The sequence below is a fragment of the Vicugna pacos genome, chromosome 34, assembly GCF_048564905.1.
Source record: "Vicugna pacos chromosome 34, VicPac4, whole genome shotgun sequence".
Classification (NCBI taxonomy): Eukaryota; Metazoa; Chordata; class Mammalia; order Artiodactyla; family Camelidae; genus Vicugna; species Vicugna pacos.
This window is the reverse complement of record NC_133020.1, coordinates 4,722,209-4,747,338: the sequence shown is the minus strand read 5'-3', so window position 1 is coordinate 4,747,338 and position 25,130 is coordinate 4,722,209. Positions and strand designations below refer to the sequence as shown.

At 37.1% G+C, this 25,130-nt stretch overlaps 1 protein-coding gene across 2 annotated transcripts in view; it reads left to right on the top strand.

The window, feature by feature from the left end:
- The first annotated feature begins 402 nt into the window (after positions 1 to 402).
- The window catches only part of MRPS35 (mitochondrial ribosomal protein S35), a 30,697-nt gene continuing 5,969 nt past the window's right edge, over positions 403 to 25,130 (top strand). Inside the window, exons 1-7 of one of the 2 annotated variants that reach the window (XM_072954384.1) lie at positions 403 to 572; positions 3,818 to 3,855; positions 4,985 to 5,152; positions 6,963 to 7,023; positions 13,027 to 13,166; positions 17,462 to 17,571; positions 19,352 to 19,421. In XM_072954384.1, the coding sequence (XP_072810485.1) occupies positions 461 to 572; positions 3,818 to 3,855; positions 4,985 to 5,152; positions 6,963 to 7,023; positions 13,027 to 13,166; positions 17,462 to 17,571; positions 19,352 to 19,421 (699 nt within the window). In that variant the 5' untranslated portion in view covers positions 403 to 460. Of the gene's footprint in view, positions 573 to 3,817; positions 3,856 to 3,890; positions 4,056 to 4,984; positions 5,153 to 6,962; positions 7,024 to 13,026; positions 13,167 to 17,461; positions 17,572 to 19,351; positions 19,422 to 25,130 lie in introns of those variants that run through there. The other variant, XM_072954385.1, reaches the window with a different exon arrangement.

Genomic DNA, 25,130 nt, shown 5'->3' with positions numbered 1-25,130 from the left:
TCGACTACTATTGGATGCTGCCTCTCCCCTCAGAGTATATCCCTCGCATTAGGTGAAGGCTTTCTTTCATTCGAGAAAGTGCAGAAAAGAAGCAGGACCTTAGGGTAGACTGCCTGATTCCTGGGCCATCTGAGGATCCACCCTCACCGGCCGTCTGTAAGTCACATTTCCCCCATCCCTTATGGTCCTTATTTGCAATTGTCTTTAGACTGACTGCTTCGATTTAAAAAAACAAAAAAACAAAAAAACAAACTTTTTGTTTTCTTTTCGTTAGTTTTTCTGTGGGCGGGTGGTGTTCCCTTGCACGGCGGACGCGCACGCGCCGACCTCGCCGGCCCGCGTCTCCTGTTCCTCCCTCCCAGGGGCGGGGCGCGACGCGCGAGCCTGCGCAGTAGGGCCTCGGGCCCGCGCCGTGACGCGGCCCGGCGCTTGGCCCTTCCCGCTTGCCGTCTCCGCAGCCATGGCGGCCGCCGCGCTCCCCGCGTGGCTGGCCCTGCCGCCGCGGGCCGGGACCCTTCGGGCCTTTTCCACCGCGGTGTCCCCGGCCACCCGCTCTCCGAGGTCAAGACTGCGTGAGTGTCTGCCGCGTCGCCTCCGGGCTGTGGGGCGGTGAGGGGGCGCAGCGCGGGCCCGGGATGGCCGCCGCGGTGGCGGGGCCCGGCGCGCCCTCCGCCAGCCGGTCGCTGGCCCGCCTTCTGGGAAAGCGGCGAATGTGGGTCTGCGCTGTGCCCGGAGTGTCGCCTGGTTCCTGGCAGCCGGTGTCTGTTCCTGGGTCCTCCGGGCGCCGCGAGCTTGCGCCCTCCTCCGCGCCCTACCTTTGGCTCTCCCTCCCGGGGTCACCGGGACACGTCTCTCTCTCTGGTTGCTGGTGCTCGGTAGTGTTTGTTGGGAAATGTTGAGCCACGAATTTCCCCCGGAAATTTAAGTATACACATGTCCTAGAACAAACTACAGCTCTGAATTCCGGGCCTAACAATGCCGCCAAATGGAGTGACCTTCGCTCAGTAGGCATTAGTGAGGTCACCTTCATTCAAGAGAGATTTTAGGGATGCCTGGTACCGTTCTGGCCCTGGAGGAGCCTAGTGGAAGAGTCTGGTTATGCTGAGTACTAGTTGTACGTGGACTAGAAGTACTGTGCAGTGTGCGGTGCTAACAGAAGCGGGACTATAGTGACGGGGTGAGGGCACCGAGGAGGAGTCCTCAAGGGTCAGGAAAAGCTCAGTCGAGGGAGCTCCTCTAATCATTCACCAGATCCTGTCCATGCTACTTTCTGTACTATTTCCAATCTTCGTACTCCTAACTGCCCAGTTTAGGCCACCATCTCTCACTCCTATGATGGTTTCTTTACTGGTCTCTCTGCTCTTGCAGAATTCCCACAACAGCCATGAGTGAAGTGTTCAAAAAAGCAAATCTGAACTTGCTGCCCCTGTGTTGAAAATCTACACATGGTTTTTCATTGCTTTAAGATAAAAGAGTAAATTCCTTAATGCGTCGTAGTGGCTCTTCATAGTATTAACACTTACAAGTTTCCATTCATTTATTCATTCTACAAATACTTAACTCCTACTGTGTGCTAGGTAGTGTTCTAGATGCTGGGATACAGCAGGGCCCTTCATCTCATGAACTTAACATTCTTTGAGGGGAAGTCAGATTATAAACCGGTAAACAACGTTAGTACGATGTCAGGTAGTGATTAGTGCTATGAAGAAAACTAAAGCAGGTATTGAGAATGAAGGATGAGGGGGCAGTGGCTGATGGGTAAGATAAGGTAGGTGGTCAGGAAAGAACTCCCTGGGGAAGTGACATTTGAGCGGATCTGCAGGAAGAGCATTGTTGGCATAGGGAACTGCAGATGCAAAAGCCCAAAAGTGAGAACAAGCTTAGGGGTGTGACCAAGGAACTGAGAGAAGGCCACCGTGGCTGGAGGAGAAGGCCAACATGGCTGGAGCTAAGGGAGTAAAGAGGAGAGTGGGAGTATGAGATGTCGGAAAGATAAGGAATGACCCGATCCTGTAAAGGCTTATGGGCATTTGGCTTGGATTTTATTATAAGTTTGAGATCACGTTGAGGGGTTTTGAACAGGAATTGATATGATGTGATTTATACTTCTACAAGATGCTGCGTGGAGAACTGAGGGTAGGCATGGAAGCCAGGAGAGAAGTTTGGAAGCTGCTGTAGTCCTCCACGTGAGATGATAGAGACTTGGATTGAAGTGATGGTGTGAGGAGAAGCTGGTGTGGTTGGATCAGGGATTTATTTTGAAGGTAGTGCTAACAGGACTTCCTGATGAATTTGATATGCAGCTTGAGGAAAAGTCTCAAGGACCATGTTAGATTTGTCCTGAGCAATTGGATGAATGGTGATACAATTTACAGGGACTAGGAAGACTGGAAGAAGGAAATCAAGAGCTCTGCCTATGATGTGTTACAGTTGAGATGCCTGTTAAATATCTCTGACCTATTTTCTTAGTGCTCTCTGTGCTCTACTCTTAAATTTCAGCCGTACTGAACCTATTTGCTGTCATTTTTCCTCTTCTCGCTCGCTCTACAACACTTTTCTCACATGGCTACCTCCTGCTCATCTTTAAGGTTTTAGCTTGAAGTCTGCTTCTTCAGGGATATTTTCCCCAACCAATTGACTAGGTTGGATCCCCTGCTATATGTTTCCATTAATAGTTATCACCGTTCATTGAAATTACTTGCTAGTTAGTTGTCCTGTTTGACAGATCTACATTCCGTGAGAACAAGGACTGTGTTTCTGTTGTTCGTTGCTGTCTCCCTAGTTGCTGGTACACAAGATCACTCAAATAATTTTTGAATGAATCAATGAATTTCTACTGAGGGATGATCCAATAAAAATTTTGTCAGATGAAGATAATGAGGAGAGGAGGGAGTAGGGGACAGAAACCAGGCAGGTGAAAGGGAGGCACCTTCCAGGCAGAGAGAACAGTAGGTTCAGAGGAAGACTCAAGGGTCCGGTACTAGACGTTCAGTGTAGCTATGGGGCCTCGTGAAGGGAAATGAAGCTAGAAAGGTTCAGAGTGTGAAGTATGTTATGCTGTGCTGTCGTCACCTGACTCCTTGCTCTTTCGTTTTCTTGGCTGAGTGACGTGTAAATAAGGATAATAATAGTACTTAAAGTTATTGTGAAGAACAAGATTGAGATAATAATGAAAAGCATTTAGCACAGTAGTTATGTGAAAGTGCTGAGTAAATACAGTTACTATTTCAGTGTAGTAAAACATTAATTTAGAGAGGCTTAAGTTAATATTTTAAAAGGTATTTACTGTACGTAACTTATCCTCTTGCACAGTTACGTAATTTACTAGGGATAGCTACGATTTATGTTATTATTGATGTTATTGTAGCATCGGCAGTTCTAATATACAATAGAGAAGGAAACTGGAGTTCATTTGTGTGTGTAAAGAACAGAATAATTCCGAGTATGAGTAAGTATATATATTAGAACATTTCAAGTCAGTTATCTTTAACGATGCAAGATGCTTATTTCTAGCTAGATATTTTAACATGGGAAAGTGAGTCTGTTTGACAGTGAACCTTAAAAGTCACTGAAAATATTTCTTTAGATGATGAGTTCACTATATCATCAGTCACAATATATTTTAAAGTCAAGTCACTCGAATTTTCTTAACTATTCTTGACTTTTCATTTTCATTAAAATGATTTAATCCCTTAGCTTACAGAAAATGGGTAATTGTTTCATTTCTATATTACCGAATACTTTACATTATGTGAGAATTGTGGGAGCATGAACAGTGTTGAACTGTAACTGTCCTGTTGTCTTTTACCTACAACAGAAAGAACATCCAGAAGTGAAAGGCCGCTGAGGAGAAAGGTAAGCGGTTAAGGTGCTCTAGTGTGTACTGTCTTCCTGACTGCCGAAATTCTAAAGTGAGGCAGATGCTCCTTACGAGGCAGAAGGGTGCTACCCGAGGAGGCTTCGCGAGGAGACATTGATTTGGTGACTGCTCCAGCCCTGGCTCTATTCCTCCACTGGTTTTTATCAGTGCCCTGAGAATGGATCATCTTTGAGAGGTGGGCCCACTCACATACTCCCAGGAAATAGGTATATAAACCAGAATATAGAATTATTTTTGATGATGCCTTGAACAGTCATGCAGCCTGGGGTGTATGTGTTCATCTGATCAGTTTGGTCTCACCCTGTGGACATCTCTATGGAGGAATCCAAATTATAAGGTCATTTAGTAAGTGTGGAGTCAGAACAAAAGGACACTGGGTGGGAGTTAAATGGCACCAATTATAATCGTCTACGTAGCCATTTTCACAGGAGTATTAACTGCTTCCAGGACATACACTGCACTGGTATATTGCTTAGTTGGCTCTGGCCAAGTTTTGCCTTTTCTAAGCCTTCTTTTGGGTTTAAAGGGATTGCTAGCCATCTCTGTCTATCAAATACAGTTTAAAAAATAACTATGCTAAATGTGATTCACTAAACCGTCATGTAGCTATTCTCTGGGCCTGGGAGACATATTATTTCTCATTATGTATCCATTCAATTAGTTTCATCCTAATTTGTTTATTTCCAAGTTCTTATTCTTTATTTTCCTTATTTCTCGCTTCCTTTATTTCCAAATTCTCATTGTCACCTCATGTACTGACTTTCACTGAAGAAGTTTTAAAAATTACTTAAGAATATACTGTTACTCACCCCTCTATGAACAATATGTAAAAAGTTTGCTAAATGTCTAAGTAAGGAAATAGAGAAGTTTTTTTTTTGCGAAGGAAATGTGCTACCAAAGGGGATCCTTGCCACTGGGTTTGAGGAAACCGCAGAGCTGTTTTGGTAGGTTTGATGGGTTTTCATTTCACCAGCAACAGCTATGGGAGGTCAGATTTTCTGTAGGTGGCAATTCTGCTTGTGTTTCTCTTAATTACAGTTTTTTTGCTCTAAAATGAAAGAACGTGTTTATATTTAAAATATTAAACTCTCTTCTGTTCCTCAGGCACTGCCTCCTAGGACAGAGAAAATGGCTGTGGACCAGGACTGGCCTAGTGTTTACCCTGTCGCAGCACCGTTTAAACCCTCAGCAGTACCTCTTCCTGTTCGAATGGGTTATCCAGTAAAAAGGGGGGTGCCCATGGCCAAGGAGGGGAATCTGGAACTTTTAAAGGTGAGATAAGTTGCTGATTCACTGGCTAAAACTTACATCTAAATACATGCTGATCTCCCTCTGACACCTCCCCTCCCCCCAGTTCATCAAGGTTCAGTACATAGCAGCTTACTAGATTTTAATTTACATTTTTTCCAGGTAATAATAGGTATTATATTTTGCTTATCCATGGTAAAGAAGACTCAAAGAATCTAGGCATTTAAGAATGTAATTAATTGGTCCCATGGCTTCCTCTTTTCTGTTGTGTCTTTTCTATGTTGTGTCTTTCAACTAGAACTAAAAAAAATGAAATAGCCTAATTTGAGATTGAGAATTGGAGGGGTGAGGTTTCTACTTCTAAGAGAGATATTTAAAAACCTCCCGGAAAACGATTCAATATCATTGTTAGAGTCCTTAACTTCTTTTTTCTTGAAGCAAACTAGGTTATATTAAATGCTTCACTTGATAGTATCTGTAATGATTTACGAACAATAGACTTCGTAAAGAAAATACAAATGTGCATGGCCTGGGAATGCATGTCTTAGATGGTTTTCTTTTACACACAATGGAATTATCAAGAAGTTGTATTTTTGACTAATGAGGGTTCTTGTGAAAAACAAATATTTGCTAAAAGCTGATGGTAAAAAATGAGATGGTAACGGGAGAGGGAGTTGTCTGTTGCTGGAGACAGATGAAATTTAGAAATGGGAATATTTCAGGAGACAAGAAATCAGACACCTACAAAACTAATCTTTTCTTCAAATGAAAGAGGAGAATTGAACTTAGTTGAAGAAAAGGTCTTTGGAAAATATCACTTGGTGAGAAAGAATAAGCAATGTATTTGTAATGATGGTTGTGAATGGAATTTTAATAAACATAAAAATCCAAACATTTAACGTATACTAGCCCTTTTAAGAATCACCTACATGCTTAGTCCAGTGATATGATCTGTTCCTAGTAAGTCCTACTGAATAAGCTTATAAACTGAGGTAGTATATACAGAGTTCATAGAACAGTGCCAATATAAATGCTGTGAAAACGTAAGCTATAATTTTTTCCCTTTTATGATTTTTGAGTCATGTTTTAAAAATATAAGTATAGAAAATGAAGTCACCCACCCCATAATCCCAATATTCAGTGCTTGTTTTCTCTTGATTAAAATAAACATTTTTTGATCAGCACTTAAGAGCCCAGATATAATGCTTAGAGTAACTTTCCATTTGTTCAGATTTTCTTTCCAAATGAATTTCTTTAAACTAAATTTTCTCTTTAGATGTTTAACAGTATTCAAGAAGTATGCCAGGAAATGTTAATTATTTATTTGAAGGAGTCAAATCTGGGACCTTACCTAAATTTGCACTGGCCCTAAAAAGGAGTAGATAGCTTCTCAATATGTCATAAAGAGATTCCATTCTTCATTCAACTGTTAAGATTTGCAAGCTTCATTTATTCATCCATTCAATTCATAAAATGTTAAATACAAAGTAGAAAATGTATCACATTTGTATGTATTCCGGGGCAATTAAGATTATTAAACAATGATGTGTGTCCTGAAGTGCTTTCAGTTTTATATATTTGTGGCAGGAATAATACTATAAAAATAATTTTTCTTCTTCACCATCATTGTCATTGTCACTCGGTACTGAATCTTTATTTCAAGGAATTCATTTCTTGAATTTACAGCACCTGTGACACGGAATCAACATTGTAAACAACTGAGATTTTATTTATACAGGGCTTGTGGGGCTTATGATTTAGTCTTACTGGAAAATTTTCTTTTTCATGTTTTAAGACAGTTAGCTAATTTATCCCTTAAAATTCTCTATTTTAGATCCCCAATTTTCTGCATTTGACTCCAGTAGCAATTAAAAAGCACTGTGAAGCTCTTAAAGGTACGTGGTTGTTTTAGAATATGAACTTAATATTTTATTAACTTCATAGGAGTCTCATTTCTAATAATAAAGGGGTCGGTTCATCAAGAGGATGTAATATTTATAAATATTTGTGTACCCAAAATAGGAGCACTTAAATATATAAAGCAAATATTACAGAACTGAAGAAAGAGCTAGAAAGCAATACAGTAATATTAGGGGACATCAGTCCTCCGCTTTCAACAATGGTAGAGCATCCAGACAGAAAGTCAGTAAGGGAACATTAGACTTAAGCTACACATTAGACCAAATGGATTTAACAAACATTTATAGAACATTCTATCCCATAGCAGTAGCATACACATTCTTCTCAAGCCCATGTGAAACATTTTTCAGGATAGATCACATGTTAGGCCACAAAATAAGTCTTAAGCAATTTAAGAAGATTAAAATCATATCAAGCATTTTTTCCAACCATAATGATATGAAGCTAGAAATCTATTACAAGAAGAAAACTAGAAAATTCACAGATATGTGGAGATTAGATAACATGCCCCTAAACAAATACTGGTTCAAGGAAGCCACCAAAGGGAAATCAAAAAATAAAAACCATCTTGAGATATGGGATGTCCCCAAAGCAGTTCCAAAAGGGAAGTTTATAGCAATAAATGCCTACATTAAGAATAAAGAAAAATGTCAAATAAACCACCTAAATTTAGACCCCAAGGAACTGGAAAATGAAGAATAACTTAGCCCAAAGTTAGTAGAAGGATGGAAAAATAATGGTCTGAGTGGAAGTAAATTGAGACTAAAAGGACAACAGAAAAGATCGATGAAACAGAGCTTGTTTTTTGAAAAGATAAACATAGACAAACCTTTATCTAGACTCACCAAGAAAAATAGAGGCCTCAAAATTGTGAGTAAAATAGGAGACATAACTCATATCACAGAAATACAAAAGATCTAAGAGACCACTATGAACAGTTTTATGCCAGCGAATTGGACAGCTGTGAAGAAATGCATATGTTCCTGGAAACATAATATACCAAGACTAAGTCATGAAGAAGTAGAAAATCTGAACGGATCAGTTACTAGTAAGGAGACTGAATCATTGATCAGAAACCTCCCACCAGGAAAAGTCTAGGACCAGATGGCTTAACTGGTGAATTCCACTAAACATTTAAAGAATTAATACCAATCTTTCTCAAATTCTTTCAAAAAACAGAACAGGAGGGAACACCCGAACTCATTTTACAAACACAGCATTACCCTAATGCCAAAACCAGACAAAGTAAAATTACAGGCCAATATTCCTGGTGAACATAGATGTAAAAATCCTCAACAAAATATGAGCAAGCCAGATTCAGCAGTACATTAAAGGGGTCATACACCGTGATCAAGAAGGATTTGTTCTAGGGATGCGAAGATGGTTCAACATCTGCAAATAAATCGTTGTGATACACCACTTCAACAAAACGGAGGGTAAAAATCATATCATTTCAACAGATGCAGAAAAAGCATTTGATAGAATTCAACATCCTTTCATGAGAAAACTCAGCACAGTGGGTTTAGAGGGAACAGACATCAACATAATAAAAGCCACATATGACAAGCCCACAGCTAGGGTTACTCAGCAGTGAAAAGCTAAAATCTTTCCCTCTAAGATCAGGATAAGACAGAGATGCCCACTGTCACCAATTTTATTCAACATAGTACTGGAAGTTCTAGCCAGAGCAGTTAGGCAAGAAAAAGAAATAAGACATTCATTCAGATTGTAAACAAAGAAGTGAAACTCTGTACTTGCTGATGACATTATCTTATACATAGAAAATCCTAGACCACCAAAACAGCTGTTGAAATTAAACGAATTCAGTAAAGTTGCAAGATACAAACTCAGGATACAAAAATCAGTTGCGTTTTCTGCAATGAACATGGGAGTTCAGAAAGAAATTGAGAAAACAAATCTTATTTACAATAGTATCAGAAAGAATGAAATACTAGATGAGGGGAGGAGGAATTTAGAAGACAGTGAAAAGGCACAAACTTGCAGGTTCAGAGTAAATAAATACTTGGAATGTAATGTACAACATGATAAATACAATGAACACTGCTCTATGCTGTATATGAAAGTTGCTAAAAGTAAATCCTAAGAGTTCTCATCACAAGAAAGGGTATTTGTTTTCTATTTATTTTTTATCTGTACCAAATGATAGCTATTCACTAAATTTATTGTTGTGATATATTTCATGGTCTATGAAAGTCATCGTTATGCTGTATACCTTAAACTTATACTGTATAGTATGTCAGTTATATCTCAATAAACTGGAAGAAAATAAAAATAAAATATATGAACATGTGATAAAATAAAGCAAGAATAAAGTATTTAGTAATACATTTAACCAAGGGGGTTGAAAAATCTGTACACTGTAAACTGTAAGATATTGATGAAAGAAACTGAAGAAGACACAAATGTAAAATACTCATGTCCATGGATTAGAAGAATTAGTATTGTTAAAATGTCCATAAAACCTAAAGCAGCCTGCAGATTCAGTGCAGTCTCTGTCAAAATTCCAGTGGCATTTTTCAGAGAAATGGAACAAACTCCTAAACTCTGTACAGAACCACAAAAGGCCCCAAATAGCCAAAACAATCTTGAGAAGGAAGAACAAAGCTGGAGGCATCGCACATCCCGATTTCAAACTACGTTCCAAAGCCATAGTAGTAATCAAACCTGTGCTCTGCCCTGCTGGTAATCGTTTTGCAATATTTATGTGTATGGAATCAATGAGGTGTATGTCTTAAACTTACAGACTGTTTTATGTCTATTACATCAATAAAGATTGGGGGGCAAAATAACCCCATTTCTGTAATAATGTTATATAGCCTTATATTCTGAATCATTGCTGAATAATTGCTGAATCATTGCTTTTTTTCTCCTTTTTTTAAGAAGGATTTTCAAGTCGTACTCAGTGAATTATTAGATGTCAAATCTGCAGGATTTTTTTTTTTGCAGACCACTTTACAAAGTGCTATGAATAATAAGAATCAGAACTCATAGTCCTTGCTCAGGTAGGCTAGGACTTGTTGAATTATAGAAAGCATATGCATAAAAAAGACTGAAGAAAATATTGCAGAATGTTGACAACAGATGCAAATCAGTATGATCCACACTGGAGGTAGTGTGGAATGATACTGAATAGCTGAGTAGAGGGGTGGAGCCAGGAATGGGATACTTTGCAGAGAAGTGTTACCTTGAAGAAATTGTTCAAAATTTTAAAGAAATTAGAAGTGATGTATACATGTAGTAAAATTAAATGGTACAAAAGCTTTCTTCTTCCCACATGCATGGAGGTAAAGGCGAAGAACTGTTTTTGTTCGTGGTTCTGTGCTTTCATATTATATGCAGTATTCCAATTCAGTTTCTGTTCTAATCTGTATTGGGCTCTATACAGATAAGCAAATTTGAGTTGTTTTAGGTTTGTAGCTGTTACTTACTGATTGTGTAATTTAATACAGGAGTACTTTTGGATGAAGTCTTAAATTTATGCTGATTTTAAAGGTGATGTGTGCACACTCAGTATACATGTTAAGGCTTTTCAGGAAAGAAAATGAAACCTAGAAACTCTTCACAGGTAGCCTGTGTATGCTGAAGGGAGAAATAAGTTAGTGAACATGATTATGATGAAATTTGAGCTTTGGGGAGGGTCTTCCATTGGAAAAATATAAGGAAGAAGAGAAAATAAAGAGTTCATAAAAAGAGGTCTAAAAAGGAGGAATAGTAACCTTACTCTTAAAATAAAGGAAGAAAAATCTCTTCTATTTTCATTCATGTGTGGTCTTCTGTTTTTAAATGTAAGGATGCATTTCTATCCCCTAGATTGTTTGTTTCTGTATTGTTGGTGCCTGATGTTAGACTGACACAGTTGCAGATTTGTGCCTCATTTGACACAAATCGCATATCATTTTTTGATCCTTTGTAAAAACAGTTAACAAGTGCGTTACACTGATAAATTCCATTTTTTTCCTTTTTACACATTATTTTTAAATGTGCATTTGTAATTTAGAAACTGGTCATTGTAATAAGATAGTTCTAAAATATTTCATAATTTTTAAATGGAAGACTTCCATACAGCACATTCAGAAGAGTAGCATTTTATTTTACAGTATTTGAGTGAATGTTTTATTCTTTCCTTAATTTTGCCTTTACACTTCTGCCAGCTTCTAGATTTAGATTGTATCTTCCAAATAACTTAAAGGCTTTTCAGATATTTCTTCTCAGTTTTCTTTCAAAGTAGGTCAGTTCAGATTTTTGTATCTAACTTGCAAATGGAAAATCTGAAGCACAGGAAAGTTAGGTAATTTACCAAAACTTTAATAATCAGTGGCAGAAGTTAAGTAAAAACCAAGGCCTTCTGAAGTCTAGTTTATTGCTCTACCTATCAGAGGAATAAAAGGCTAATGGGGGTCTATTACGTGCTTTCCAGTTGGCTGAATTTTTTGAAACATATATAATTGGGTGATTTAGTTTAAAAGCTGTAATTATCATCTGGTGATTGAAATAACTTATCCAAAATTTTTTTTGTTTTTTTTTTTTAAAGAGTTGGTATAAACTCAGTAGCTCATAAAATTCCCCAAACTAGTCTGTCTTATAAAGTGCCTGGCAGTGTTGCCTCTTACAGTATGGGATGCTGGAATTAGTCCGTAATGGGAATGAAATTTAACCTCAGTAATTTTGCTGTTCATTCCATTTAAATGTCAAAATGTTCTTAATGGCAAAGATACTTCTTTCCCCTCAAAGTGTCTGAGTATTGATCTCTTAAACACAGTTTTTAGGGAATGGTGTGAGCTATACTTAATTTGCTAACATATGTTTAGTCCCAGATCTTGGAAAGTCTCTGTAATCCAGAGTGACATTTTGCTGACTGACATTAAAGCCTAAATGGGAGCTAAATATAATACCTGCTGTAAGAACATTGTTAGCTCGGGGGACAAGTTACTGGAGAAAGCATTGGTCCATGAGGTCTAATGTCTCTGACCTAAGAAGCCCATTACTTCTGCTCTTCTTAAGGTGAGAATGTTTAGGAAATGAGATTCCCATCGAGGGGAACCTGATAATTCCGGAAGTTTTCATCCCAAGCCGGGAGCCCTCTGCCGCACTGACATAGGGCAGACTGAAATCAGCTGCCTGCCCCCCGAGCCCCTCAGGGCTGATAGCTGCGAGAGGCTGGGATCTCTTTTTCTTTAAAGACTTTTTTTCCCCAGTTGAGGCCCGAGATCAGGTGCTGTAAGCAGTGTTCTCAGTGCTTGGAACTCCCTGTTGTAGCCCAGGTCTCGGACCCAGACCCACCTCCTCTCTCGGCCAGCTCTCCTGCCTGAATCTGAGCGCAAGTCTGTTCCTCTTTCCATTTAGCCCCAGTGGCTCCGAAGTCACACTGAAGAAACGTGAATTACCGTTAAGGACCCATGTAAGGGGGACCGAGCCTTTGTACCTGTTTCAGTGAGAGGCCCTGTTCAGCTCTGTTTCTTACAGAATAGTGCCCACATCTCTATTCTCTCCCAGAGCTTTTTCAGAGCTTCTTTCACTTCCCTTCAGCTGATGTTCAGCAACCTTCATTTGGGTGTGAATTAAGTAATATTATCTGTTGCCTTTTAAAATAGTAATGCTCTGGGTACTGTGAACTGTTTGCTTTTAGTTGGTGAGAAGGAATTAAACTGTCTTATAACAGGTATGTGCACAGCTGTCATAAGCTTCCATCAAGTCATAGCTCCCTTTTAACTCAATGTACTGCTCCCCACCAAGCCTGAACTATCCAGGTCATTCCCTTAAATTACCTAATTAGGATTCACTTAAGAAGAAAAGGGATGCAGGATGACGATGTGTACATAAAGTGCAGAAGAGAATCTGTCCTTTCGTTTCACGTATCCTAAGAGTGGTCTCTCAATCTGATTTTGTCTGATAGCATACATTACAATGAGAATTTACTTACAAAACCATAACTGAGGTCATATTTTTTTAATTGTCAGACTTTTGCACTGAGTGGCCAGCTGCATTAGACAGCGATGAGAAATGCAAGAAGCATTTTCCGATTGAAATTGACACGGCTGATTACGTTTCAGCAGGACCGTCCATTCGAAACCCCAAAGCCCGAGTAGTAACGTTAAGGGTAAGAGTTAGTTATTTTTTTAAATAAGAATTATTACAACACAGTATTTTGAGATAGTATTTTGTATGTGTGGTTATAAAACTGATACATATTGATCCTAGAAATTTAGAGACTATAAAAGTTTTTTAAAGTATAAAATGAAATTGCCTATAGTTCCACCATTCATAAACACCACGATGGTCTGTGGGAGTGCATTTTAGTATGTATACAGACAGCCTTTGTGTGTATCAGTGGGGTGATGTGATTAGTTATCTGCTCTTTTTCATTTAATAATGCAATTTAAAATCTCCCACTGTTACCAAACATTCTTTAATTTTATTTTTAAAGGCTGCATGGACTAGTGTGTAAATGAGGGTCTGTTAAGGTGCCAAGACAATGTTTGCTGGTGAAACTGTGAAATAGTGCAGCCGCTTTGTAAAACAGCTTGGCAGTTCCTCACAATGTTACACACGGAGCTACTCTGTGACCCAACAGTTCTACCGATCAGCTCAGACATGGTCCTTTTTCTGAGACTGAAGTGGGAGATGCTGGAGCAAGAGATACAAATGAATGATTCCATAACATAGATCTACCATAATGTATTTATTAAAGTTTCCCATATTATGGGACATTTAGGCTTTCTAACAGTTTCCTTTATTAGAAAAATATAATAAATATCCTCAGAGATTAATATTTATATATATCCCTAATTATGTTTCTAGAATAACTTACTAAAATGAGAAGTCAGCTCAAAGCATGTGGATCTTTTAAAGATAAATGTTTTCTGATTATGTATTATACAATTCCTGCAGGAAATGTAACAAATACAACACCAAGATTGTGAGAAAGCCTGTTTTCCTGTACTCTCACCAACCTAGATATTGTCGTTACTACCTATCAGTTTGATAGGTAAAAAATATATCTTATATTTATAATATGTATGCCTTTGAATTCAAATGAAGGTGAGAATTTACTCCTTTGTAAAATGCTTTTTTTTTCAGTCAGTTACCCATTTTGATGGTGTAGTGATTTCTTATATACTTATTTTTTTCTTTTTAATAACAGCTTTTCTGAGATATAATTCACATACAATAGGATTCACCCTTTCAAAAGTTTACAAATCAGTGGTTTCTAATGTAGTCACAGAGTTGTGCAGCCATCACCACTACCTAACTCCAGAGATTTTCATCACCATAGAAAGAAACCCCATACTCGTAACCAGTCACTCCCCGTTCTCCCCTACTCTTCATTACCCACAAGCTCCAGTCAACTACTAATCTACTTTCTTTCTTTGTGGATTTGCCTATTCCTGACAGTTGATACAAATGAATTATACAGTAAGTATACTTTCACTTAGTATAATGCTTTCACTGTTTCATCTTTTGTAGCATGCCAAATAATATTTAATTTTATGGATAATACTGTATTTTATTTATCCACACATCAGTTGCTAGACATTTGGGTTGTTTGCACTTTGGGCTATTATGAATAATGCTGCTGTGAACATTCGTGGACAGATTTTTGTGTGGACATATGTGTTCAGTTCTTTAGGCTCTGTACCTAGGAGTAGAATTGTTGGGTCATATAGTAACTCCATGTGTAACATCTGAGGAACTGCCAAATTGTTTTACAAAGTGGCTGCACTATTTTACAGTTACGCCAGCCATGTTTGAGGGTTTTTAAATTTTTAAATTCAAAGAAAGAAGGGTAGTGCCATATTTTTCTTGATAGTCATAAAAGTAGTTCAGGATTAAAACCAACTTGTATTTGTATAAAATTTTACTGTAAAGTGCTTTCTTCTATTTAATCTCATTTATTCCTGACAACAATTCTGTGAATCCTTCCTGTTTTATAAATGAGGAAACAATAATCCCATGATTTGCTTAGGCTCACTTAGCTGGTAAGTAGCAAGTCTGGAAGTGAAGCCCAGTTCTTGCCTTACAGGTAACACCACGGTTCTTTCACTGCCTGCACTGTACTTGAAAATAGACATTTCACATGTTTAGACATTTTTTCATGTGGTTCTTTTAAATGAGATCTTTGAGGATACACACATATAAACACAGCCTCTTATGATCTGAAATGTCAGCATTATTTTGGGGATAATGTTAATAGAACAATATTGATTCTTTACAGTAATGGTAACTTGGAAAAAGAAAAGCCTAAGGATTCTTTTGAATTTTGGAAAAAGAATGACAAATGAATGTCACCCAACTTCAAACTAGGAGTATTAGTCCAAGTTAAAGGCTGCAATTTTGCAGTGCCTTTGAGTGCTAGCAGGTGGCGTGCGTGCACCACACAGCTGTTAGGAGTTTCTGGCATAAAACTCTATGTAATTTTTGAACATTAAAATGTTAATGTGAACATGGGTTTTAAAGCAGCTGTTACAGTAATGATCAGCATTGCTGCCACTTTTTTTTTACTACTTTTTTTTTTTTACTACTGCATACGTAAAAAGGTAGAAACTTAAATTTTTTGAACGGCAAATTTAAAAATTTTTCGTTAATGTGGTTTCATTGAAGGAGTTTTAAAAGAAAAAAATCACTACATTCTCATTATTCTAATGTAAAAACTCTATACTGTATCTCTATGCATGTATATATGCATATGTTTTTTATAATTAGGTACATTTTATGGTTTTCTTATAGGTAATTCTCCATATTGTTAACAATCAGAGTCATCATAAATTTGCTGATTTTACCCATCAAGCTGATAACCTGGTTGTTGACGTGTAGTCTTTTCAGGGGGCTGAGGTAATTTCACATTGTCTATAACATACGGCCATTCTGTGAGATTGGTATTTAATAGCGTTTGTACTACATACATTCTTTAGGGGTGCATTTATATTTGTTTTCTATTTTCTCTAGTCCAAATAAAAAAATCACTGTGCTAAAAATTATATAAATACAGAGACAGATATAGATATAGATATATATGTATGTATCTTCTCTTCCTCTTCTAAAATTTATGCATTCATTCTGCCAATATATGTTGCGTGCTTTTTAGCTGCTAGGCCGTTCCAGAAACAAGACAGGTATTGTTCTCACTCTCAAGGGTTTGCTGTCTAGTGGGACAAATAGAAAAATAAATAAGCTCTTAGGCTATGGTTGTCTTGAGGGAAATGCAGGGATTTCAAAGTCTTATTTAGCCTTTTTCTTCTTCATACAGTTTTGTCTCTTATTCTTAATCCTCACCAGGGAAAATAGTGTATAATTTACCTTATTTAACTGTATTCTAGTGTCTCACCTATTTTTGTGGGTCAGGCTTACTCATCTCTAGATAATACCTTTCAGCCTAGACCATAATTCTCTGCAAATTAAACAGTATGTTCATTTAGCATAACATTTCCTGAAATACGTTTTAAGGAAGACTCATTCCATGAACTGTTGCAAAGTAGAATCTGAGGTCAAATAAATTTGGAAATTATTGCATAACAACCCTGCATCTTGAAATTTCAGAATGCTCTTTAACATGTTATCTCCTCTAAGAAATCCTGCTGCTAAACAACCCAGTTTAACTCAGCATTTCCTAAATGTATTCAATAGAAACAAGCTTTTTAAAGAAATCATTTTTTTTAGCAGCCTATGGGACTAGTATTAACATTTTGAGAAATACTGAGCTGAATTATTTCAAATATTGTGATCTTTCATGGATGGTGTATTCTAGCCTCCATGAGGTATTTGTACCTTTTAAAATAAATGTCCCTAAACTATTGCAGTGATACGGGTCTCATAATTGCATGGTAGGAATTCTTAAAGCCCTTATGTTTTATCCCTTTCTTTCTCTCTCCCCCCTCCCCCTCTCTCCCTCTCTCCCTCTCTCCCTCTCTCCCTATTTATTTATTTATGCTAACTTTTGGGGGGTTTGTTTGTTTCTTTCTTTCTTAATGAAGGTGCTGGGATTGAACCCAGGACTCCTGCATGCTAAGTACGTGCTCTACCACTGAGCTACGCCCTCCCTCCATCTGATTTTTCTTATATTCCAGCTTTACTAACACTGATTGAGTTGAATTCTGTTAGTACTACTCATACAGATTGTAATTTCATTTGCGAGACTTTAATTGGTTCTTTCAGGAAAAGGTACTAATGCCCAGAACTTTCAAAGGACTCCAGTTTGCTCCCCTGACTCTTTTTCCCATGAGTAAGATCAGCCTTCATTAATACATGCAAATTGCTAACTCTATATAGAAAGGAGTTTGAAATGGTTTCTTTCCAGTTGGTTTAGTATTAATATAAAGAATATTGCCAGTTTTTTTTTTCATTAAATAAAGTATATAAAGTAATTTTTTCAAAAATTTTTTTCCTTGTATTTTTAAGGTTAAACTTTCCAGTTTGAATTTAGATGATCACGCAAAGAAGAAACTTATTAAACTTGTAGGAGACCGGTACTGCAAGACCACAGATGTGCTTACCATCCAAACAGATAGGTAAAGAAAGGAAGGTTCAGCTGGTTGGTCACATATGCTGTTTTATTGTCTCCAGGCCCTTCGCAGTCCTTGTATTAACCTATTAGGTCAGAGAAGTTGTGAGAGTCACATTTTTAATCCCTCACACTGGCTGCTGTTGCTGCGATGATCTTTATGTAAACACAAGGGGAGGCTTGCCTAGCTGAGTTAAATTATTGTTTGTTTTGGAATTTTTTTATTGGAATATAGTCAGTTTACAATGTATCAGTTTCTGGTGTACAACATAATAGTTCAGTTGTACGTATACATATACATACATTCGTTTTTGTATTCTTTTTCATTATAGGTTATTGCAAGATATTGAATATAGTTCCCTGTGGTATACAGTGTAAACTTGTTTATCTATTTTATATATAGTAGTTTGTATCTGCAAATTAAATTATTGTTATTTTTTATCTTGACTTTGATATATTTGTGTATATAAAACTCAGGGAAGATGTTAAGTTTACCAAGGTGCTTTTGTAAATAAGCAAAATTTCAGTGCTAGTGTAGAAGTTTATAAATGCAGTATTATGTTTATTGTATATGAATTTATAGGTTAGGTCATTTGAAGTAAGGAATTGGTATATTTTTGCTAAATACTTATTTTATTTCTTGAATTATACTTTGGCTGTGTCTAAATTATGTCAAAATATGAAAGACCTGCCTTTAGAGAAGAGCAGGTGGGCAGCATATACCTTTCTCCCTCGCTGTCCTAGTTTCCAGGCATTTGGAGGTGTCAGTATCTGTTAGGTTTTGTCGTCTTCTTGGTAGTAAAGTAGCAGCATGACACACATACAGAGATGGCAGCAGTGTGGAGGTGGGAACAGCTTGGGGACCATGATTTTAGATTATTACCATATGGGAGAAAAATAGATTTATAATATATTAATATCTTTTTACTAGCTTTGGAGAATATAAAATAATGCTGTTTTTAACTTGCAATTAAAAAATACCTTTAAATATTATTGTTAGAAATTCTGTAAGTTTCTGATAATGTTGCTTTTTTTCTAAGTTTACAAATGTCAGTTTATATATGTTTTATGGTAATAGCTGTGTAGAATGGAGGACTATTAAACCTAAGTACAGAATAAACAGAGTACAGTTAAAATCACTTGTCATGTGATAGTTTTATATTTAAAGAAATTAGAAGTAATTATTTCTTTTTCTGTATTATTTTATAACCTAAAAGTTAAACATATTTTATACATATAACACATATAAACATATGATGTGCCATCTCATTTATGTAGAAGTTTTCTCTGATATTAAGTCATTAGTTCCATTTTAAATGTGGCAGCAAAAGAATACAGCTTTGTACAGTGTAGCTTATTTTTAAAAGAATCAGCTCTGGAGAAATCAAGATGAGCATTCAGATTAGCATCAGTCTCTCTAGATTTTTAAATGAGCTCAGCAGATATGTTCATGCCATCCAACAGACTCTTAACCCTGAGACTGTGAAGAGAACTTCAATTGGACATAATTATGTTAAAAATAGCATAAAACTGTTATCAGATATAAATAACTCCATTAGTGATGAAAGCAAAGAAATCCTCTAAATAAAAACAAAAATTATGTCGGTTTTCAATATCCTCAAGTAATACGCTACATAGATTATTGTTATTCTAAGAACAGAATTTTCCTAAGGCAGATAGGGAATTCCTGAATGTAAGTTACCCTTCATGTTTAGTATTTGTGTATTTTGCAAATTATTCCATGTACTGAATTTCTCGAATTTTGACTTCCTCTCTCTCTTTTAAAGGTGCCCTTTAAAGAGACAGAATTATGATTATGCAATGTATCTGCTAACAGTTTTATACCATGAGTCTTGGGTAAGTGATTGTATGTGAATGTTTAATAGTTTTGTCAAATTTAGATGATGTTAACCTTTCAAAACAGTCTGTGTAAAGCAGGTACTCAATTGAGTGTTTAATGAACTACTAGTTAAGCTAAAGATATATGAAATACAGATAACTTCTATTGACACTGAAAGTGAGGATCTTAAAATAGATTATGCAGCCCATCTCAGGACCTTGCAGAAATCAGATGACTAAAATGCCTTTAAAATTCAGAGTTTCTGACTTAGACTGAAAAAATTTAGAATTTTTTACTTTGCTTGTTTGACTTTGGGTGAAAGTTGTCACATTTATGGAAGGGAAATCATCATCTGTGTAACTTGACACTATTTAATTCATCTTGTTATTTAAATAAACTACAGAACAAAGCTCTAAAACGTTATAGAAAGGTACTGTAAATTAATATTTTAGTTAACAAATAGCCTTTCATGTGAGCATTTCCCTGGTATACATTAGGGACAATTAAGGGCAGTTAATTACTTAAATAGTATATAAGTAGTCTTGTGTCTGACTGAGTTTATTGAATTTTAGTGTAAATGTCTACATCGATGAGGAAGATTTTGCTATGTGCGAGCATCACCTCATCTCATTTAAAGTTGATAACTAAATGTTTAGATAACTCAAAGTTTTAAATAATATTTTGAAAAATTAAAATAATTTTAGATATGCACATAAATTTTTTGAAGCTTGCCCAACATTGACATGGGACTCTAACATTTCATGTCAGGAACATCTGAAGGAATGGAGGTAGCTGGAGAAAGTCACCCTTTTTAGATGTTCCAAAGACTTTGTATGAAAGAGGAGTTAGATTGTTTTTCATGACTTTTAAGGATACAACAAAGTAGAAGCAGTGGTGAGACAGATTTATTCACTGAGTAAAACTTTCTACAACATTGATCTAAAGGTAGAGTGGGCTACTTTACTAGGTAAAAAATGTCCCATTCATTGGCTGCTTCGTGGGGATTTGGTGAAAGGAACAAGCTCCATGGATCGTCAGTTGCATCAGGTGGTCTTTGGAATCTCCTTCCACGTCTAAGTCATCCTGTGAACACAAACAGCTATTCTCATTGCAGATGTCATTGCTACTAATGAGGTAGCTGGGGAGGATGTGTGGAAAATAAATAAAACTTTGTTGCAAGTTTAGTAAAGAACAAAAAGTGGCTGGTAGCTCTTCTTTTCTTGTGAGTTAGTCTAATTATCACAGTTCATCTGGATTTCTAGTTCCTGGCTTCAGGGACAGCATGGTAATTGCAGTTAATCTTTCTTTCCTGTCAGGTGGTTATATAAATGCCTTTGGCTTCAGGTATTTAAGTTCCCTTTTGAACCAGCAGCATGGCTGTTGGCTACAGCTCTGTGGCTGCCACTTAAAGAGTTAATACCAAACAATAAAAGCCGACCAGTTTTGAGTCTCTTACTTTGCCAGAGGCCTGTAAAATGAGTTTGCCCCAAAGGAAATGACAGGCATAAATAAATTCAGCAAAGTTGACTTACTGGATTCTTTCTGTGGTTCTGTGACATAAAATCCAAACAAGCTTGTATTCTGGATTCACACAAGAAGCCTTTGATCTTCAGTGCTAATTACTTTGATGCCAGAAGAAGTAGCCACATACAACTGTCCTAAACAGATATAATTAAATAATTCCTATATTAAACTTGGCTCCTGACCCTTTCTAAACAAGTACCATCAGTGAAGAAGCTTTAAGAGAAGGCAGATGAGCCATGAAATTTTGCAGAGCTGGTGGAACAGAATTTTTATTGAATTGAAACTCTTTTTTCCTTCCCCAGCATGGGATTCATACTTGAAATTGATGTTCCCACCTGGTATTTAATCAAATATTTAGAGAGCCCCTTTTAATCCATTTCTTTATTTTTAAGACTAGTTTCAGAGCATTTAATCCCTAAAAGCTAAACTCTATGGAGGTTACCCCTAAGTAGTGTTGAAAGTAGCTGGTAGTTTTATGTACCATAGTGCTGAAGCTTCTCTGAAAAGCTATTCCTCTGGACTTCAGTGTAAGAAAGTAACTGTTGTGTGCTATTCAAAACAGTTTATAGAAGTATCAAAGTAGACTGTGTTGACGTAAAACAATAAAATGGGTTTATTTAGAAATAGCAAAGGATTGCAAATTGGGACAGGCAATCTAGGGTGAACTGTAGGCAAGTTCAAATAACAGAGGAAAAGAAGGGAGTTGGGAGGGGCTGTTCTAAATGAAGGTTCATTGGAGGAAGGTCGGAGTTTAGGTGGCAATGGTTTTTCATTTACCGTGCTGAGGCTGTTGCTGAGCGAAGGGAAGTTCTTCCTTGGGGATTGTGAAATAGTTGCACTTTGTGTTTGGGTGTGCTCCTTCCTTCCAGTGGGGCAAGTTCATGAAGGTCAGTGCATGCAAATGATGGAGGTTGAAAATGCGCGAGAGCTCCCTCTACAGGCCATTCCTGGCTCTAATTTTAATTGCGGTTTTCTTTATTCATTTTCATATTCAAAAAGCATAGACTTTACAAAACAGACTTCAGGCCTAGAGGCTTAGTAATGCATCAGAGAATGAATATTGTAGTGCTAAGGAGGTGGTAAGAAACAGATAACACATTAAACCATTTATCCTTCAGCCGTTCAAAGAAGCGGAGACTTGTAGAAATTTGCTTTAGTATTTCAGTATTACACATTGTTAGCATAGGAGTGCATTAAGTTTTAACCTTTGGAACCATTCAGATCTGGATTTGAACCCCCGTTACCTGTTATTTAACCTCTGGGGCTCAGATTTCTTCTAAGTGCCTTTGGGTGGATGAGAGTGAATTTATATGAAATATCTGGCAGAGAGTGGGTGCTTAGTAAGTGGTGGCTGTTAATATTGTTGTTAATACTGAAATGAAGAAAGATTTAGAATTTCAATTTCAGTTATTCCCAGTTTCTGTATACAGCTTACATTTAAGTTGACGAAGCCTTCATACAGGTGAAGTCGGATCTCTGCCCTGCTGTTTTTGAATTTTTAGAACATCTGTCTGACTCACACTCAGACACAAGTGATAATAACAAAACTTCCTAAGTGTTAACTTTGTTGTCTGATAGCCTTTAAACCTTTCGTAAGTGATTTGGTTAAGAGAAGACTGAAGCATTTTACAAAGTGACCTGCACAAAAGATAAGACTAAGACACAGACAGTGAGGGAAGGAAAATAAACACTGGCTTTAGAAAGTGTAGAGATCTGCAGTCAGATTCAAAGGGTTGTTGGATGATTTTTAAATGGTTGCTTTTTAAAATTTGAATTTTTGTTTGTCTTCTTTGGACTTCACGATAGTCTTATTGCCAGTCAGAAATATATCTTGGTTTGGAATAAAGTGGTTCTGAAAATTCATGTAATGAAGCAGATAAAATGGATAATTTTATACTCACTAACAGAGTTTATTTTTAAAGGGGACCTTATTTCAAATATTTCTGATAAAAATGATGAACCCTTTTGTAGAGCCATAATCTTTAATCTGGTGGTTTATGGGTTTATTGTGATCTTTAGTGTGTGCTCGCATGCACATACATTTCCAGGTTACATCAGAGAATGCTTGAATGATGTTTATGTTGTGTTCTTTTCTTTGCATTCATCAGTGATTTTGTTCTTGCTTATAAGGTACAGTGAGAGGTATTGGTGGGATTATCAAAATGAATGAGCCACTGCTCTTAGGTGCCTTTATTTCTGGATGCAATTGGTGGTTATAATATAGTCTATTTCACTAGGTGATGGAGGTTGGAACATACTGCTGTGAGAGGTGCAGATGAGGATTAATTCTACCTAGAAGCTTCACGGAAGTGGTGGCTGGTTTTGGAAGAGGAGAAGGAGTGTGCACTAGGGGAGGGGCAAAGGACTCTGGGCCGGGGGGTTTAGCGAGTGGGCAGAAGTTTGGGGTGGCTAGGATATATGACCAACAGGGCAGAGATGACGGGAGATAAGACTGAAAAAATAATTCAGAGCCAGGCTGTGAACAGGTTGAGTAGCTTGTTTACAGAGTGTAGATTTGTATCCAGGGTTAGGATTGAACTTCTATGTGTCTTCCTTGGAAAAATGTCTATTCAGAGCCTCTGCCCATTTTTCAATCAGCCCGTTTTTTTTTGCTGTTGGGTTGCATGAGTTCTTTATGTATTTTGGATATCAATCCAGGTATCTTTGCACCTCTTACTCTTTGTCTAACTCCTGCTTTGCGGAGATAGCAAGTGATACTGTCGTATTTTCTTGACTGCAGAAGTTGCCATTGTCCGTGTTCCACGGATTGTTTTCCACGTGTGTTTTGTCCTCTAACTAATCTTGCACGACTCTCATTAACGTGCGTCTGACCTTACTCTGTTTGTTCTTCACAGTGTCTGGGTCAGCGCTGGGTACGAACACCAAATGTTTAATAACAACTATTTAGTAACAGTCTACTCTTTTCAATACCCATAAACAGATTTTTGAACTTCAAAAGTTTTCAACCTCAGAAGTAAAGTGACAGAGCAACAAATAAACTGCCTTTTCAGTAATATAAAATGCAGCATACTTGTTAGGTGCTAGCAACAGTGAGCTTACTGGCATAGCTTATTAATGATCTATTAATAAAGTTACTAATAATCAACAATCAGAAATTATGTCCAATTTTTAGGAAATACCTTTGCAACAGTTTGAGATACTTAATTTTCATGAGTCTATGTTGTGGGTTATGTGTAGATCAGGTTTGATTTTCATTTTATTATATGATTTTTCAAATATTTAAATGAAAATTGTTCTAATTTCTGCATTATTGTGGAAGTTCTCTACAGAGGTTTGCTTCTGTGAGTTTATTTCATGATGCTGATCTGTATTTGACAGTGTTAATGGAGTCTGTAGTCTAGGATAATATTGGCTGCTCCCAACAAGATGCATCTCTTTAATGTGAAATGTACTTATGCATAAACTTATATATTAGCTAATTATACATAAACTAATATTACAGTCTTCGTTTAAGAAAACCAATCAATTAAACATATTAATTGAGCTCCCGTGAAGAGTCTAAGCATTCTGGCTAGCCCAGTGACAGTAAAGGGTGCTGACCTGCTCCCTGTCCCTTGATTCCAGACAAATAGCACATCTGGTCTTTGTTTTAAAAGTGTATCTGTGGTGTTGCTCTGAGAGTCACCTGTGTCTGTCTCTCACTTTCTTCTTTACCTCAATGCTGTTTTCAAATGATCACCTTGGATGAATACAAAAAGAGAGTGAGGGATGGGAGAGGAGTTGTTCCATTTTTTTAAAGTACTTTAAAACAGTATATCTTTTTAAAAAAGCACAAAACACCCATTTTTAATTAGGGCTAACTTTAAAGATCAGGAACCAAAAATTTATCTGTTACAACTTCTTCATTATATACATTGAGAAATTAAGACTTGAGAGGAGAGAGCGAGTTTGCCCAAAAGTCACCAGTGTGTGGACTGAAGAACTCAGCCCTGAACTGTGGCTCCAAGGTTCATATTTTTTTCATGGTGTCATATCATTTAGTTTTGTTCAACTTTGACTTCTGTTATAAAATATTAGGAAGTAAAAGAGATGCAATGAAACCTGAACTTGAGCTGCTAGTTCTTCTCAAACTTAGTTATTGGGTAACTGAGAATTTATCTGTCTCCATAACCAGCTTTCAGCTGGGGCTTACGTCAGACTCACCTGTGAAGCTTTCTGAACCTACAAATACTTACGCCGTA